The following is a 16,025-nucleotide window of genomic DNA, read 5'->3' as shown; positions in this document are numbered from 1 at the left end:
ACTTCATGTACCTGCAAATGTGCTCAAAATTCAGTGTAAAAACGAAGCCCTTCACAATGTAAGAAGCTCTTTTCTGGGCGAAAGAAGGAACTTGCTGACCTTTGTACTAAAGTTCAACTTGCATGGGCATTTCAAATTGACGTATCTTGTTAAACCTGTTACTAAGCCTTTTTTTGTGGATCAAACACTCTGAAGGCAGCCTGAACCACATCTATCTGGACCAGTAATCAAGCCCAACTAAGTTTGTTAACTAAAATGTTAGCCACCAGTGCCACCACCTACCTTCAACTGAGCCCACCACTGAGAATTCCTCAGGGCTATCAATGGATCGGGGCTCGGCCCGAACTCAACCCAGTCCAATCTGTTTTTCCTGTCACGGGTCCTAGGGCCAAGCTTGAGAATTCTAGGAGGACGATTCTTCCAAATGTAGCAATAACGGTTGAGATCCAAGCACAAAATACACTCTACTTTTAAAACATTAAGAATATAACAATTTAATAATAAATAAGACATAAGTATAAAAGATAAACGATACAATATATAATATGATTCAACTCCATCATTGAGTTTACGTCATGGTATGAAAGATAAACGTCACATAAAATTTAACGTGCTCAATTTCATCATTGAGCTTACGTTGTAGTTCTTTATTATGAGAGAAAAACTCTATATAAGAATACAACTTGAACTCAATTTAAACCCTTGTATAATTTTTCATTTTTCAAGAACCCTTTTTTACCCCATATATAAGGATACATGTCACATTTATGTGTCATTTTATAGTATGCCAACCTCCACCCATTTATAAATTACATCATTTGACTAACACCCAAGTAATAACTGCTAATTTCTAATTTCATACGGAATAAAAAATAATTTTTAATTCCTAAACTCATACAAATAGGAAATTCTTTGGTCAAACAATTGGGAAACTAGTTACTTCTACGCAGAATAAAAAAGCTGTCTACAAAAAATTAAGTCAATTTCTTAGCAGTAACATGCTCACTTTTCTATCTTTTCCCATCCAAGATTTTTCTTGGTCTAAAATGCTCTTTCACCGGTTCAATGGAAGATCCTCATACGTCTCTCCATTCTACCATACTATTAATACTTTTCACATCTATAATTCATATCTTTACCTTTCATTTCTCAACTCTCACACGAAACATGTAATCTTTTATTGTTTTCCCAGCTCTGTTATTTGGTTACCAACTAAAATAATTATGACTGACTGCTTGTGTATAGATAGAAGATCATTTGAGATAATTTTTCTACAAAATACACAGTAATACCCTTTTAATGCGATGTACATGAGATGAAAAGTTGATTGTAAAGATAAAAAAATATATTAATTTAAAAATATATTTATGATACAATTAAATAATTTTTTATAAGTAGTAATAACTATTCAAACATACTCTGTTTGTTTGTTCATCTCGGGATTGATAGTAAACCATTTACCCTGAAAATGGTAATCCTGTAACATAAGGTTAGAAATTTAGAGTGAAATTGGAAATCAACTCACTCTGACTGACTACATCTCTGGTCACCACAATTCACTTGACGAATGGTCGCCCAATTGCATTTGCAACACAAATTTCCAAACGCATTATCACGAATTTCTTTGTCCAACTTCATCAAAATTTTCTACGTTTTTCTTCTCATGATTGCGAACATAGCCACGTCGATGCAAACCAGTTGGTGCCCTTTGTCATGTTAATAGAATTGGACACGATGCCCATTTTTCTTGTCGGTTTTTGTGGAACTTGAAGTCAATAATCGTCATCAATCTAGATGCTTTGATGGTATTGTTGGACTGCGTTCAATACTTTTGAAAAATGTAATTATACAAATACACCTTGTCATCTTATCTATTTCTTTCTTTCCCTTATTTTTTTTCTTTGTTTTGGCCTTAATGCAGGCAGCAAACGTTTAGAGAGTTCAGAGACGGTTAGGTTGATTGATAAGATAGAAGTTTTGGCTTTAATGCCGAGACGGGGCAGCCACAGTTTAAAAAGTTCGGAGAGGGTTGAGTTTGTTGATAAGTTAGAAAGAATTATAAGCGGTAAATATTGAATTTAAAATATCTCATTTAAAAAAAAAAAACCCATTAGAAACTCCAGCCTATTTCAAATTCTGGTTTTGACTTCCATGAAAATTCTAGGCATTTGTTGTGGTCAAAGGTTCATTTAATTTCCAAACTTCAAAGGCAAGTACCTATCCCTCTGACCTAAATCCATAGGTAAGCATCTGACCATTTTTCTGCAACTGACGTAATTGGGAGAATAAAAATAGTTCACGTGGGGGCAGTGATGGATATTTATTTAATTTACTAAACCGAAAGGCTCGATGGAATGTAGACCATTTCCGCAAACTACCGCACTAATGATCACTTGAAAATTGAAATCAAACAATAATCTTTGTCCTTTAATAAATAGTTTATTCAAACCAAACTTCTTCATATCACCATCAGATAATTAGAAGAACCACTAAATTCCTGTGTGAAAAAAAAGGTAAAAGTCAAACGTAGTGTCAAGAAAAAGGAATAAGTCAAAAAATGAAAGCCATATTATAAAACCCATGAAAATACAAAAGAGATTAAAGAAAGGTCTGTTTAACTGAGGCTTTGCAGGGCAGCTAGAATTTGTCTTTCCATGCAGTTTCGTGAGATGGGAAGCAGTGTAATAGGCAACTGCCCTGCAAAAAAGAATCCCAATCCAAAAATGTTTATTAAGCTTGTTCACATTATGCTAAAGCTAATCACCTTTTGACTTTTCATCAAATTTGTATCTAACAAATATTATAACAAACAGGTGAAATTTTTCAATGCAGCAGTTGTACCATGCTAAATCATACTGTAGAAGCCTAGAAGATGTGTTCCATTTAAGAATGAAAAGATATAACAAAAGGTGTCTTCACATTCGAGAATCAAAAGATATAATAGTATAACTCAAAATTCGTTCAAGAGCTCTAAGGTCTCGTTTGGATTGTTATCGTTAGGAGTTTTTGTAGAAAAATATACTATAGTGATTTGATACATATGAGATATAAAAGTGATTGAAAAATATACTCATGAAAAACGTAATTTTTTTTTGTTTTTTACAGAAAATTACGATCCAAGTCTAGACTATATAAGTCCATACCATATATAGGAAAATTTTGTAAGAATTTTAAAATTTGACGCAACATGTGTACAACTCATCAACTTCCAAAAATAGCGGAGTACTTAATTCGAGTCTAAGCTCTCTCTCCGTGTTCTTTTTCTTGCTTAGAGTTCTCTTTTTTTTTTTTTTTTAAAAAAATATCTTTTTATTATGTAGAAGCTTAGGAGGAGGGAAGGTTGGTCTCATTCTAAGGTCAGAGCATATTATTGATGCACTAAATAATCATCCAAAAGACTTAGCATACGTTTGCTAAAATTGAAATTTAAAATCTGAAATTTAAAGTATCAATTCATTAAATTATTGAATTATGAAGTACAAAACTAATATATATATGTTTGAATATATATCAAATTAAGTGGCAAGTGAATGATTTATAATTTATTTTTGGAAGTAAATTTTGCCTAAAAAATTTATTATTACATAATTAATTTAAATATTTAATTTTTGGTGTCATTTAATTGATTGAGACTCGAATCTATTAAATTTAACAATTGAATTTATTTATCAAAAAGGCTTAAAGTGGTGCGGGCGCACCTACCAAACAGCGTTATTTGATTTCATATACTGGAGACTCAGCATCTAATCTTTTGGAAATTCCTAGGATTGTTTTGCTCTTCCTATGCATGGTCCTATGTTTGGAAGTCCAGACGCGCTTGGTAAAAACCAGAAAAACCCAATAAAAGCCCCAAATGTTGGGTAAGAAAGTTCCGGTGGCTGAATCCGAGTAAACTTGAGTTGGGGACAGCAAGAAGAAGAGCAAAGTAAAACACCCGTTGGTTGAGTACAGCCGGCCAACCTGGGCACGTGCAAATCCGGAGGTCACTTTCAGAGTGTGTCACCAACACCCAGTGAAAAGTGTAGACACACACAATAGACAGTCAGTCACGGCGCGCAAACCTTCTAGCTTTAGTTTGAATATCCATTGTCCATATATACGAGTTAAAGAGTTAGTAGCTTCGGACCAAATTTTGGTCAAGGTGGAAAAACGCTGATTATCTGGGAGTAGGGGGCTGGTGGAGAGGGATGACTCCTGGCCATTTCACACGAAAACCGTCTAAGAAACCATGTCGTTTTGAACCCTTTCAGTTCATTCCTATATATTCATTTCTTGCAAGTCTTAGCTTTTTACAAATCCTTAATTACTATTCTCCAAATTCCTCCTCGGACACTGCTGGTTGAACCCTTTTTAGCTAACAATCTAACCTGTAAGTTTACTCTGATCTTTCAAAATTTGTTCCTCTTAAAATTTTAGTATTTGGGTTGAATTTTGTATGTTCCATTGAAATTTTTTTTTTTGGGGGTTCATTCTGGATTTCTTCTCCCTCCACCCCCGGCCCCCGGTCCAAAAAAAAAAAAAGAATTATGCATAATTTGCTTTTTCCGTTGAGCAAGATTATATATATATTTTCTAGGTGGTCTTAACTTATCTTTGAGCAAACTTATCATATAATTGATTGGGAAGTAGTTGAGCTAAGCTCAGCACTACTTTGCATTTGGTTAATTAATAATGGATTATGCCGCAGATTTTTTAACAAACGAAATAAATATTGTCAGCCCAATTGAAAATGCAAAGCCAGGGTCTTCATTTACATGTAAGTAGATGAAATGGTTCGAGTGATGTCTTCAATTGCATCGGTAATTAGTGATGCTCTTTTTTATATATTTTTTCTTGTTTCTGAATTTTGCCAAAGGGCGTTGCTTTGTGCTCTTTTTAAATTTTTTTAAAAAAACTTGATTAGTGTTTTAATATTAGGAAGCTGTTCTTGTTATATAAAGATTTGATTGATGCTATAGCGTCTTCACTTTCTTGTTCAGTGCATGATTGGACGCTTTAGACATATTGAGGAGATGGATGGTCACGGTTGCAGAAAATGAATGTGAGAGGCTTTATGATCGGATTTTGAAATTGCTATCATAAAGCTGCAGAGGGACATGGGTTGTTGCTGCTTTGGTGCCTCTAGTACCAAGCAGAATAGGGCTAACTATTTTTCTCGTCCACACACGGGTGATGCTGAAGGTGAGTGCTTTATTACAGTTTAGACATCATAGATGTTAGTGTTGTTTCATACTAGTTTCTTTTATTTTGCCTTCCAGAATATTTTTCATGGACGTTTTTCACAGCATAGAGAAGAGACATCAGATTGTTTGCTTTAATTGTCAATTTCTTTGACGTTGGGATTTTCTTTTGTTTTCATGTAAATGAATTGCTGGTACATTGTTCTCAGAATCATGATATTGTTGGTGAATTCTTTTTATTGTATATCAGTTTTCAACATTTTCACATTATCACAAATGGTTGGTACTTTGAACAACATAAAACCAGTCATCAAAGTGCATATTGACTAAACCCTAAGATGCTGATCAAGGCAATGGTGTCTGGCAGCATGAAGAATTTTTATTTCATCTGTGAAATTGTGGTAAGCCAAACATATCAGTCTGAAGTTTTCTTGGTCATAAGCTTGTTATGTGATGCTGTTGAGGGGCTTTTAAGAGGTTTTCTAAGTTCTTATGCCTTTTAGGATAACTATTTCAAACTAGATCATAAAAGATGCATCTTTCTCTTTTCTTGTAGCTTAATGATCATTCTGAGATGCGGTCAACCTAAGTACAGAGATCTACTCAATCACCTTTAGGGTTTGAGATAGCAACATATTCTTACTTGCGGTTTCTTTCCGACTTTGTTATCCTACAGATTGATGACTGCGCTGGATGCCATAATCAGCATAATAGTTTCAATAATGCTAAAGATTAAAACCAACAAATGCATTAATCTTTTTTTCTTACCAATTATTGATCGTGTGTCAAACTTGTTAATATTTTTGCTACAATCAGTCTTTTTGCATTTTTTCAGAACCAACAAATAAAATTATGAGCAATCTAGCTTAATGAATGTGTATTGGAACCATAGTTATACCTGACAACTTAGAAGGACTAACTGAAACTTCTTTCAGTTCAGGAAAATTTCAAGCTGTTATCTCACTTTCATACTTAACATTGCAGAAGTCAACAATAATTATGTCTTTGAATTTTACTTTTTTGACTTTCCAACATCTGTTTGCCAGAAATGATTCTTAAATTGTTCTGTTAACAGGGATTTTACTTGGTAAGACAAAGAACTTCTCAATCAATGAATTAAATGCAGCAACAGATAACTTTCATCAAAGCAATAAGATAGGGCGAGGAGGATTTGGGACAGTTTACAAGGTATTTGCAGTTGCTATAAGTTTCTCAGATGAAATTATCTCTTGTTCATGCTGCCATATATTGTTCACCGAATTACATCCTGAACTGCCTAATAGGAAGTCTGGATCTTTTCATGAATTTTTCTGCGAGTAAAATAATACAGAGAGGGCTTCCTATGCTTGATGTATTATATAATTTGTATCAGTGGCATATGGCTCAAATGCTCCACTGGAATTCTGTTTTTTACTATTTAAAAGAAAGAGTATGAGGAACGCGTAGATTGATAATATAATACATGGAGTTACATAGGTTCTTTTATTTGTGAGTGTGTACATTCGTAAAAAAAGATGCTTGTTTCCATAGGAGTCACAAGAATTCATCTTCATGCTAAAGTAGTTTGGATTGCCCAGGAAGTTTTTTTTTGCCAATACAAACAACTATATTTGGCTTTCCAGTTGAGAAGCATATCTCTCATCTTCTCTGGAACTGTTAGATTTGACTTGACTTTGTTAACCATGCTGAAATTTCTTAGGGAAAACTGAAGAATGGAACTCCAGTTGCTGTGAAGAGGCTTTCTGCTTTCTCGAAGCAGGGTGTGCGTGAATTTTTGACTGAGATTGAAACTATATCAAATGTTCAACATCCAAACCTTGTTCAGATGATCGGATGCTGTGTACATGGACCTGACAGGATACTGGTCTACGCGTATTTAGAAAACAAAAGCCTTGATAATGCACTACTTGGTATTTGAAAATTTTTGCAAGAACTTGGAATTCATGGATAACTAATGATCCTCAATTGAATATTGAATACTTTTTCCATTTTGTAGGTAGAAGTAGGGCTGTAAATCTGGAGTGGAGCAAAAGAACAGCTATCTGCATGGGCACTGCAAGGGGTCTTGCATATCTTCATGAAGAACTTGTGCCACACATAGTGCACCGAGACATTAAAGCTAGTAATATACTTCTTGACAAGGATTTTGCGCCAAAAATTGGAGATTTTGGGTTGGCTAAACTTTTTCCGGATGACATAACCCACATCAGCACGAAAATAGCAGGGACAACGTATGTCTCCTCTCCTGTTGATAGTAGAAGTTTTCACTTGCATACAATATAGTTCTAGAAACTCTGTTTGCTCTGTCACGTAACACTAAATTTTTGCATTTATTCATCCTTGGAAGACTATTGCTAAGTGTTGTATTGTATAGATTGGTCTTGTTAAAACATGCTTATGAATCAATGCTTTGTGCGAAATGGATATGTAGAGATTGGAAGAATTGCTTTTCAGATCCTAGAGGTGGTTCTTCTACTAAAGTCCAGTAGTAATTTTCTATAACTGCAACATTTGGCAGAATCAGTTGTCATTGTGTGACTGGCATGAGTTACAGAATCTATTCTAACTGCGTTGGGTCTATCAAGGATTGTAGAGTCAGTTTGGTCTTTAAATTTGGAGAGTTCCCAATGTTAAATTTTTTCTGAAATTTACCCTTCAATTATCCAGAGATTTGAAGAAGTTGAAACCCAAATTTTATCTAATCTTCAGCGTCCATTTGTCAACTGTGGAAGTTGTGTTCATCTAATGCATGTATCTAGCTCTCGTGTTTTTCAAGCAGGGGTTACTTCATCCTTTTTAACTCTTTCATGTTTTTCAAGCAGAGGTTACCTAGCGCCTGAATATGCATTGGGTGGTCAGCTAACAATGAAGGCTGACATTTACAGCTTTGGTGTGGTAGTACTTGAAATTGTAAGCGGTAAGAGCAGTTCAAGTTCATTCTGGGGAGGAGCACGGAAATTACTTCTGGAAGAGGTATCTAAAATATCTCAAGTTTCATTGCAGCTTCACATCTCATTTGCTGTTATTCTGTTATTCATGTGAATTTGCTTGCTGCTAGTCATGATTTTTATTCAATTAAAAAGCAGCATTACCTAGGTGTGTGTAGTCACATGATATTAACCTGCCAGAACTTTCCCCATTTTAGAGGTGTTGACTGTTCACAATAATGTCTAAAGAAGTTAACCAAAAAGCTAAGAAGATCCTTTAGAAAATGGTGCGCGTCTCACTTTTGAAATTTATAGTGACTTTTTATGTAAGGTTTGGACTGTACCTACACTATAGATCATAGGATATCCTGCACTAATTGTGGAGTTTTCGTGCCCTGTTGTTTACATAATGATTGCTGGAAGTATGAGAATTATTAGTTATGAGATGTTCTTTTTGCATCTGCTTGCCAGTTCCTTTTGATGATCATACTTTCTAGTATAGAGAATGTAGAAAACTTGTACTTCCACATCATTTCTGGCACTGGGGACTGTGTATATGAAAAATAAGTTTTTATTTTCCCCTTTTCTTTTGGGACTTTTTACTATTCTGATGGGCTTCTGATATTGGAATTAAATAACCTGATTAGGAGTCCTTTAGAAGTGAAGAAAAATGGCAATACATATTTGCATAACATTACAGAAATAAGTAGATCAGGCTTAGAGAGAGGCACCACTTGCAGCTTTGTGGGGGGTAGGAAATTGCTTAATCAACTTTTGATCTTAAGGGATTAAAAGAGTTGCAAAGATCTGTCTTACTAATAGTGGAATGGATATTCCTGATTATTATCTATAAAATTGGCTTGTTTAAAAGAGATTTAATATTCCTAGGTTTAACTTGATAGTACGACTAAAAATTGACACATTTCAGAATATGTAGAAAGTGAAGAGAATCTTGTAGAGGAAAAAGAAATCACATCATCAGAATTTAAGAAGTCAAACATAAAACTAGTAAACAATTGATGAAACCTTATCATGAAACTCTTCAAAAACTTCTTTTTTTTTATTTTAAGATTTTGATTTTTCCAGTTCTGTTAAATTGCATCTTATAGCTTGTATGTGGTTCTTTAGGCAAATGGACATTGCAATCACATAGAATATAGTTAAGTACATAATAGAGAATACAGATGTGCATGTAAGCGTGATGCATCTGGAGATAGTAGGTCTATTTAATTGTGCTTTGATGTGCCATATCAACAAGGGAGAAACCTTTGATGGTGCTGAGTCTCCAAACTCTCTTAAGGCCATTAGTTAGAATGCATGCTTGAAGAGTACATTCTGATAGATTTTGGCATAGTTGGCCACTATAGTAGTAATTGCCAACAGGGCCTGCCCTTTTAGCGAGTTTACCATTGGTTGGTTGCATCCATCAATGGCAACAATCGAGAAAACGTGGGGTATATTGGATTTTTGGTTTCAGTTCATTGATGACAACAACATGAAGACAAACATTTCAAAATCATGCCAAATGAGGTTAAGGGGACAAAAAGGGATTAATCTTCAGACTAAATCTTGGAAGAGTACCAAGAAAACAATGAACTAGAGGCCAAGGAACTCTTTTTGACAAATTGTCCGCGCCTCATGCCTGAACATCGAACAGGGGGAAAAGGAACGAAGAAAAAGAAAACAGCAGATGCAACCTGACCTTTGTTATAAATATCTTTGTAACACCTCAAACTTAAAACTGCCTTAGATTCAATTGGATGTAACCATAAGTTAGAAACAACAGGGAGACCTTCTCGCTAGCCAATAGAGAAACATGACAAATGTGACCCTAGAATAAAACACATAAACTGAATACCTTGGTCTAAACTCTAGTCATCAGAAAAGGTAAATCTAGTGATGAAACATATAATCCTTATGGTACTTTTGCTGATACAGCTCCTGCTATGTCTACTCAGGTTGTTACTATGTTTTGTTATAGTTGAATTGCCGCTGAACTCTCTCTCTCTCTCTCTCTCACACACACACACACACACATTTACGGACTAATTGAATTTCTCTGTATCCTCATTTTGTAAGTATCCAATTGTATGGTTTTGCTTATAGCGTTTGGTTGAAGACACGGCCTTTTTCTTCTTGAATTGTTTTATTGGGTCTGCACTCCAGCTCCGAATAAACTTACCTGCTTTTATAGGCATGGCAATTCTATGAAGAAGGGAAGTTGTTGGAGTTAGTTGATCCAGAACTGAAGGAGTTTCCTGAGCAAGAGGTCCTTAGGTATATGAAGGTAGCCCTTTTCTGCACACAAGCTAAAGCGCATCGAAGGCCGTTGATGAGCCAGGTTATAGAGATGCTCTCGAGAGACATCCGGCTTAATGAGAAGGAACTTACACCCCCAGGTTTCTTCCAAGAATCAGGTGGGCTTAGTAGCTTACAGTCAAAAGAGAAGTCGTCTGAAGGCTCTACTAGCTATCAGATGAGCTCTGTTCCTGTCACTATCACTCAGGTCAAAGCTAGATGAAAATTGATTCCAGGGTCCAATATTTACTCCAGGATGGCAGAGGGCACAATTTAATCGAGTGTCAAACAAGAAATTAAAGTTATACAAAACTAGGAAGTAATCAGGAGTAATTTCTTTTTCAGATTAATGTGCTGCTTTCTTGAGTTTCTTCTTCCTCTTATTTGATTTTGAGGTTTTATTCACTTGGGCCTTAATATGTTGGCCTTGATTCATTTTCAGATGGGGACACAAAATAAGAAAAAAGAGTTTCATTGGGGGTCTGAGGGAAGTTACGTAGAGCAGTGTATGGGTCATTATCGAGACAAATGACACTGGTAAATCGAGTATATAATTCAGCTGCATTTAGTGTTTTTCCAGATGCTGCTATAATCTAAGGCCTCACCTCAGGCCTCTATTCTTCGTAAACCAGAGTTTCAGAGCTAATAAACACAAATGAGAAAATTATCGTCCAAAGGATCCCATGTCGGAGGAGTTGGTTGGTGCATATATCAACGACTGGATTTTGGCCTTAACTAAGACTAGCCGAGCGAGTTGATGTTCCGGGTCCGTTGATGTTTCCACAAGCTGTCACCCGTGAAAAATTTTTGCTGTAGCAAACATAACATATTATTATGTTTGCAATATGTAAATTATTTAGAAGTAGCAAGTGTTGAGATTTATGGAATGAAGCCAATCTCATTTGAAAAGCTATCCCAATTTGACATTAATCAACCAACAACTCCCCCTACCCCGAAGGGGGGGAAAAAAAATAGAAGAGTACAAAAGAGCAAGTCAGAGAAAATGAAAGTGTACTCGAGTAGTGATCCATTCTTCTCAAGCTTGAGATTAGTAGTGGGAGAAAATCTGATTCATCAAGGTGTGATTTTGCGCTTGTGATCGGGTTGGGTACGAGCAGCATAAAAAGTGAACTGAATATCGAAACGTTAGCCTAGGAATTAATTTTTTTGGAAAAAGCACCAACTCAATCAGGAAAATGGCTTGCCGGAAAAGAGAGATGTGAAAAGTGTTTAGATCGTGGTTTTTCCCCATTCAAATAAACCATCAAGGCAGTTAGTTGCCTCGCGTTTCCCTTTGCCTCTAGAAGTAAATTCATTCATATTGACCTTCCACTCTCATTGAAAACAAATGGTTTCTTCGGCTTAGGATGTCACAACCCACAGTGGAGGTAGGAGGAAGGATGAATTTAATGGTACAGAAGAAGAAGTTCCCGATTCAGATCCCCCACTTATATTTCAAAAAAAAAAAAAAAAAAACTCCCACATGTCAATCCCTTTGGTGACTTGAGGAGTTAATATGTTACTTGCGGTTTGCCAGTTTTCACATAAAACGGGACGCGTAAGCACTGACACAAAAGGGCAACAGTTATTTGGCGTTAGGAGTTTCTTTCTGCGTGTGCGCGAGAGAGAGAGAGAGAGTTGATCTTGGGGTGGAGAAAAGCAATGAATAGTCAAACCTACTCCAGCGTAATGAAGCCACACTGTTGATATCATTAAAAAAGATGCGGATTCTGGGTAAACATCGTTGGTCTTAGTTTTAGCTGCACAACTCCGGAGATTAAGAGTAAGTTTCAAGTAACAAGATGAATCTCAATCAATATAATAAAAATTCAAAAACACAATAACAAGTCCTCATAATGGATCAGAGAGCTGAATCGACTTATCAGAAACAGTACATTCATAAAATGGCATGCAAATAACAATCACAATAATCGGCATAAACACAAAAAAAGGATGTCGGGGCGGACTATCAAGACTAAAATTTAATTAGCAGGCTGCTCACTAGTCACAGCTTCAGTCTCTTCAGCAGATGTGGGAGCAGAGCCATTAGCAACTGGTTCTTTTTCTTTAGTGGGGGCGGCAGCTGCCTCACCGACTGCAGACCCCTTGGCATTAGCTTCAGCGTCTTTTCCAGTCTTGGCCTTTGCATCTTTCCCATCCTTTGCATCCTTCCCAGCTTTATCATCCTTGGAAGGAGCAGGCGGAGGCGGCATCATGTGAGGCGGGGGATTGTGCTTGAGCTTCACTAATATTTGGCGCATCCTTGTAAGATCGGTGGGTTTGCCAGGTTTGGGTCCTTGGATGACGGTGATTGATGGCTTCTTTTCTTGTTCCTTCTTCCCTCTCCTTTTCTCAATATTCGGGACCTCATGCGGAATCAATTCTCCTATGGCTTTCCAATAGTGCTTATCAACCTCCTTGTGAAATTTCCCTTGACCTGCCAAGTACAACTGCCCCAAACAAAGATGGATTCGCCAGTTTGACCAAATTAAACTCTCAGGAAGTCATCTTTTAAAATCATATATATACTATGTAAATCTGAATTTTTTTTGTACGGATGCATCTCAGCCCATAAAATTTTTTATATGAACTGATTTTGTCTGTTACGCAATCCTATCAGTTGAAATAACAGTAAAGCACCTTTGAGTCACAAGGAAGTTCAACGATTCTTTTGAATTTTTTGACTAAGAATCAGTAATCAGCCAAAGAAATGGGACAAAAACTGCACACGAGCAGCAAGGATAATAATATCAGCTTTATTAGAAAATAAGAGCTTTTTCTCATGTAAGGTGCTTTCCTTCTAATGACAATTGTTTAATCAAAAAGGACCACTATCAATAACTCTGTCTAGCTCCAACTGGATGCAACAATTCTCACTCAGCTTATAAGAAGCTCTAGCAGCAGCCTGACATTTAGCAATTGCAACCTCCCAGTTTGGAAATATACTTGGTCAAAGTAATTTGATATACTAGTGAAATGAGACAAACAACTAAAAGCATGTATAATCTTGTCTCATACATTTTACAAAAAATTAAAATTTTTTTTGCCTTTCATTATCGTACAGGACTAACATGCAATTTGCCCATAACAATACACGACCCCAGGTTAATGCAGAATTAACAAAAACTCAAATCTGGGTTATAAAGCTAAAACCAAATAAAGCTTTACCTTCTCTTTCTCTCTGTTGTTGTCCTTGTTGGTCTCAATATTAACCTTTCTTTTCTCATAAAAAGCCTGCTTGTACTCTTCACCTTCTAGAATAATTTGGTTCCTTATCTCCTTTTCCCTCTTCTCCTTCTCCTCAAGTCGAATAGCATTCAACCTATATATCAGAAAGAACATAGTTGATCAGTCCAACAGATCTGATTGACAGTTCAATAAATTTTCTAACAAACCATTCATGCTAATTTTGGAAGAGAGAAGGAAGTGCTTAATATGATTCAAGACCAGTTTTCTTGAAGAAAAAAGGGGAGACGTAGAGAGGGAGGGGAATTCCGTCCCTAATATTCTTGACAGTTTAGTAGAATTGTTTCAAAACACCACAACTGTTCACACACTGCTTATTCGTTCAGCTCAAGTATGCTTGACGGGAACTGGAACTCATTTGTTTAATTTGATGGCTGAGCTTCAACATCAAATAACATTCATAGGCTTGACAGAGGCTACGCTCGCTTTAGGCTCAGCAACAAATTAAATATTAGATACTTTTACTTTTTCAGGAATAGCAATAGAGATTCATTACATTATATCTTCTTAAATTGCTCTTTATGTCCAGCAGATTATAAGGTTCATGATATTTGCATTACATGGTTTCTTGTATAAAAGCTCAAGCTCAAAAATCAAGTTCAAGCTTTCCACATTAGTCAAACATCAAATTTCCTAAATGAGCAGAGCTCGAGGGCAACTATCAGTCAAGATCTGTCAAAAGTTGACTTGAGAAATTTCGCAACTAGGTTCTTTCTTAAAAGGGAAAAGATAACCTATAAGAAGGCTTCATTCGAGATTTTTTAGAATCCAACAGTCTAAGCATATTCTGGTCAACTCAAGGATCACGCTCTGAGTTCAAATTCTAGCCTCCTTGATGTGTCTAAAATTTAAGATACATAACCTATAAACTTAATGCAAATTATAAGAGCTTATTCTTGAATTTGAAGAAGGGGGGGGGGGGGGGAGGCAATAATGGCATGCAATCAACAAGCATGATTGTACATGAACCCTTCTTAAGATTTTTTATGATTTATTGATCCAATTCTACCATCTCAACCACACAAAATGTTATTAGATACATAACAGTGTAGCCAAATTGTTATGTCAAGGATCTCGATCTGTGGGTACTTAATTAAATCATCTGAAACCAATAGAAAGTAAATTAATTCTTGATTCACTTGAACAAGAACCAAAATATACCAACGAAACCAAAAAAAAAAAAAAAATTCCCCCTTTTTAATTTGAATTGCAACAAGCTATTCCATGTCAAATCATGCAGCAAGGCTCGTAGTAACCGGGAAAGTCCCTAAAATTCCACAAGGGTGCCTGAAAAGTGGATGTGTGGTTTCCTAAACTTGTACATCTAACAAACTCGCTCACCAGAGATTCATTTCCTCAAAGCTCACATCAAATAAACTACCCCCTCCCTCCCTCCCAAAAAAAAAAAAAAAAAAAACCACCCAAAAAAAGGACAAACAAAAAGCGGCAAACACTCACATTTTATCATGATCACAAACTACCATGCAAATTCTACTACCAATCAGTTATGAGCAACTAGTTCAAATTGTCATAATCTAAACCAAAGATCTGAACTTGGGCTCCAGATCAGTAACACTAAAAATGGTAAAAGACCAAAATAACAAAGATCTATAACAGCAATAAATATTTCACTAACAGAAATGCATAATATTATCTCAAGAAAGGAAAAGCTTTGTCAAAAACGAACAAAAACAAAAATCTGACCTCCGCCACTCCCGGAGAGCAAAGCCTTCTTCTTGCATTTCAGTAGGCGGTGGCAGCACAGGTCCATCGGATCTAAAAATCCCCTCCGTATCCTCCCCGAGATCATAAGGCCTCCCATTTCCATTCGGAATTGGAGCCCCCGGCCCCTCAAACGGTGCAGCTTCCTGATCCGCCTCGAATCCGAAGGGATCCGAACTGTTGACAGAGTGGGAGACGTGTTCCACCGTCACTTCCTCTTCTTCGTATCCAGCTGGAAATCCTCCCCCGCCGCCGCTTTGGTACGGCGGAGTATCGGCGGAGGAAAACGCCGTGTAAGAGTCGTACCCACCGTAACCTCCGTCTTCGAACTGACGTGTCGTCGCCTGATCCTCACCGTCAATGCTAAATGTATCAAAAGAAGCCATCTTCTTCTTCTGCTTACTGCTTTGTTTCTGTTCCTATATCTCTCTCTGGAAATTTCTGCGTTATGGGGACACACACCTATTTGTATGTGTGTCTTATTAATTGGTATAAGAGGAGTTTATATAGTGGATTCTTTTTTTCAATTTAATACTGTGATTATATACTATTGTTAATGTGATTTAGTGATTGCTGCTTTAAAAAGAAGCAATGAGATTGATGGATGTGTGAGGGGTCTCTCTCTGTCAACCTCCTCCCACTTGAGAATATT

The 16,025-nt window shown here is 36.4% G+C and overlaps 2 protein-coding genes across 2 annotated transcripts; one reads left to right on the top strand and one right to left on the bottom strand.

Annotated features, from left to right (window-relative positions):
• The first annotated feature begins 3,782 nt into the window (after positions 1-3,782).
• LOC113764153 (putative serine/threonine-protein kinase) lies at positions 3,783-11,033 on the top strand. Its single transcript, XM_027308225.1, has 7 exons — positions 3,783-4,369; positions 4,980-5,181; positions 6,256-6,368; positions 6,880-7,090; positions 7,177-7,411; positions 8,003-8,153; positions 10,302-11,033. The coding sequence occupies exons 2-7, from the start codon at positions 5,097-5,099 to the stop codon at positions 10,626-10,628; spliced, it is 1,122 nt and encodes a 373-aa protein (XP_027164026.1). The 5' UTR covers positions 3,783-4,369; positions 4,980-5,096; the 3' UTR covers positions 10,629-11,033.
• A 1,160-nt stretch (positions 11,034-12,193) lies between these two features.
• On the bottom strand, positions 12,194-15,893 carry LOC113761428 (clathrin light chain 1-like). The gene is made up of 3 exons (XM_027304412.1): positions 15,356-15,893; positions 13,574-13,727; positions 12,194-12,855 (listed from the first exon to the last, which is right to left on the bottom strand). The coding sequence occupies exons 1-3, from the start codon at positions 15,757-15,759 to the stop codon at positions 12,388-12,390; spliced, it is 1,026 nt and encodes a 341-aa protein (XP_027160213.1). The 5' UTR covers positions 15,760-15,893; the 3' UTR covers positions 12,194-12,387.
• Positions 15,894-16,025: the final 132 nt, after the last annotated feature.

This window comes from Coffea eugenioides, chromosome 2 (assembly GCF_003713205.1).
Source record: "Coffea eugenioides isolate CCC68of chromosome 2, Ceug_1.0, whole genome shotgun sequence".
Lineage (NCBI taxonomy): Eukaryota > Viridiplantae > Streptophyta > Magnoliopsida > Gentianales > Rubiaceae > Coffea > Coffea eugenioides.
The sequence above is the reverse complement of the archived record's forward strand: the minus strand, read 5'-3'. Positions and strand labels throughout refer to the sequence as shown.

Excerpts from the sequence above, each read along its gene's own strand:
- LOC113761428 (XM_027304412.1), bottom strand. The coding sequence starts at position 15,759 with ATGGCTTCTTTTGATACATTTAGCATTGACGGTGAGGATCAGGCGACG. Across the intron at positions 13,728-15,355 it reads GCTCTCCGGGAGTGGCGGAG|GTTGAATGCTATTCGACTTG; the intron begins GTCAGATTTTTG and ends TCTGATATATAG. Across the intron at positions 12,856-13,573 it reads ACAACAGAGAGAAAGAGAAG|TTGTACTTGGCAGGTCAAGG; the intron begins GTAAAGCTTTAT and ends TGTTTGGGGCAG.
- LOC113764153 (XM_027308225.1), top strand. The coding sequence starts at position 5,097 with ATGGGTTGTTGCTGCTTTGGTGCCTCTAGTACCAAGCAGAATAGGGCT. Across the intron at positions 6,369-6,879 it reads GATTTGGGACAGTTTACAAG|GGAAAACTGAAGAATGGAAC; the intron begins GTATTTGCAGTT and ends GAAATTTCTTAG. Across the intron at positions 8,154-10,301 it reads GGAAATTACTTCTGGAAGAG|GCATGGCAATTCTATGAAGA; the intron begins GTATCTAAAATA and ends CTGCTTTTATAG.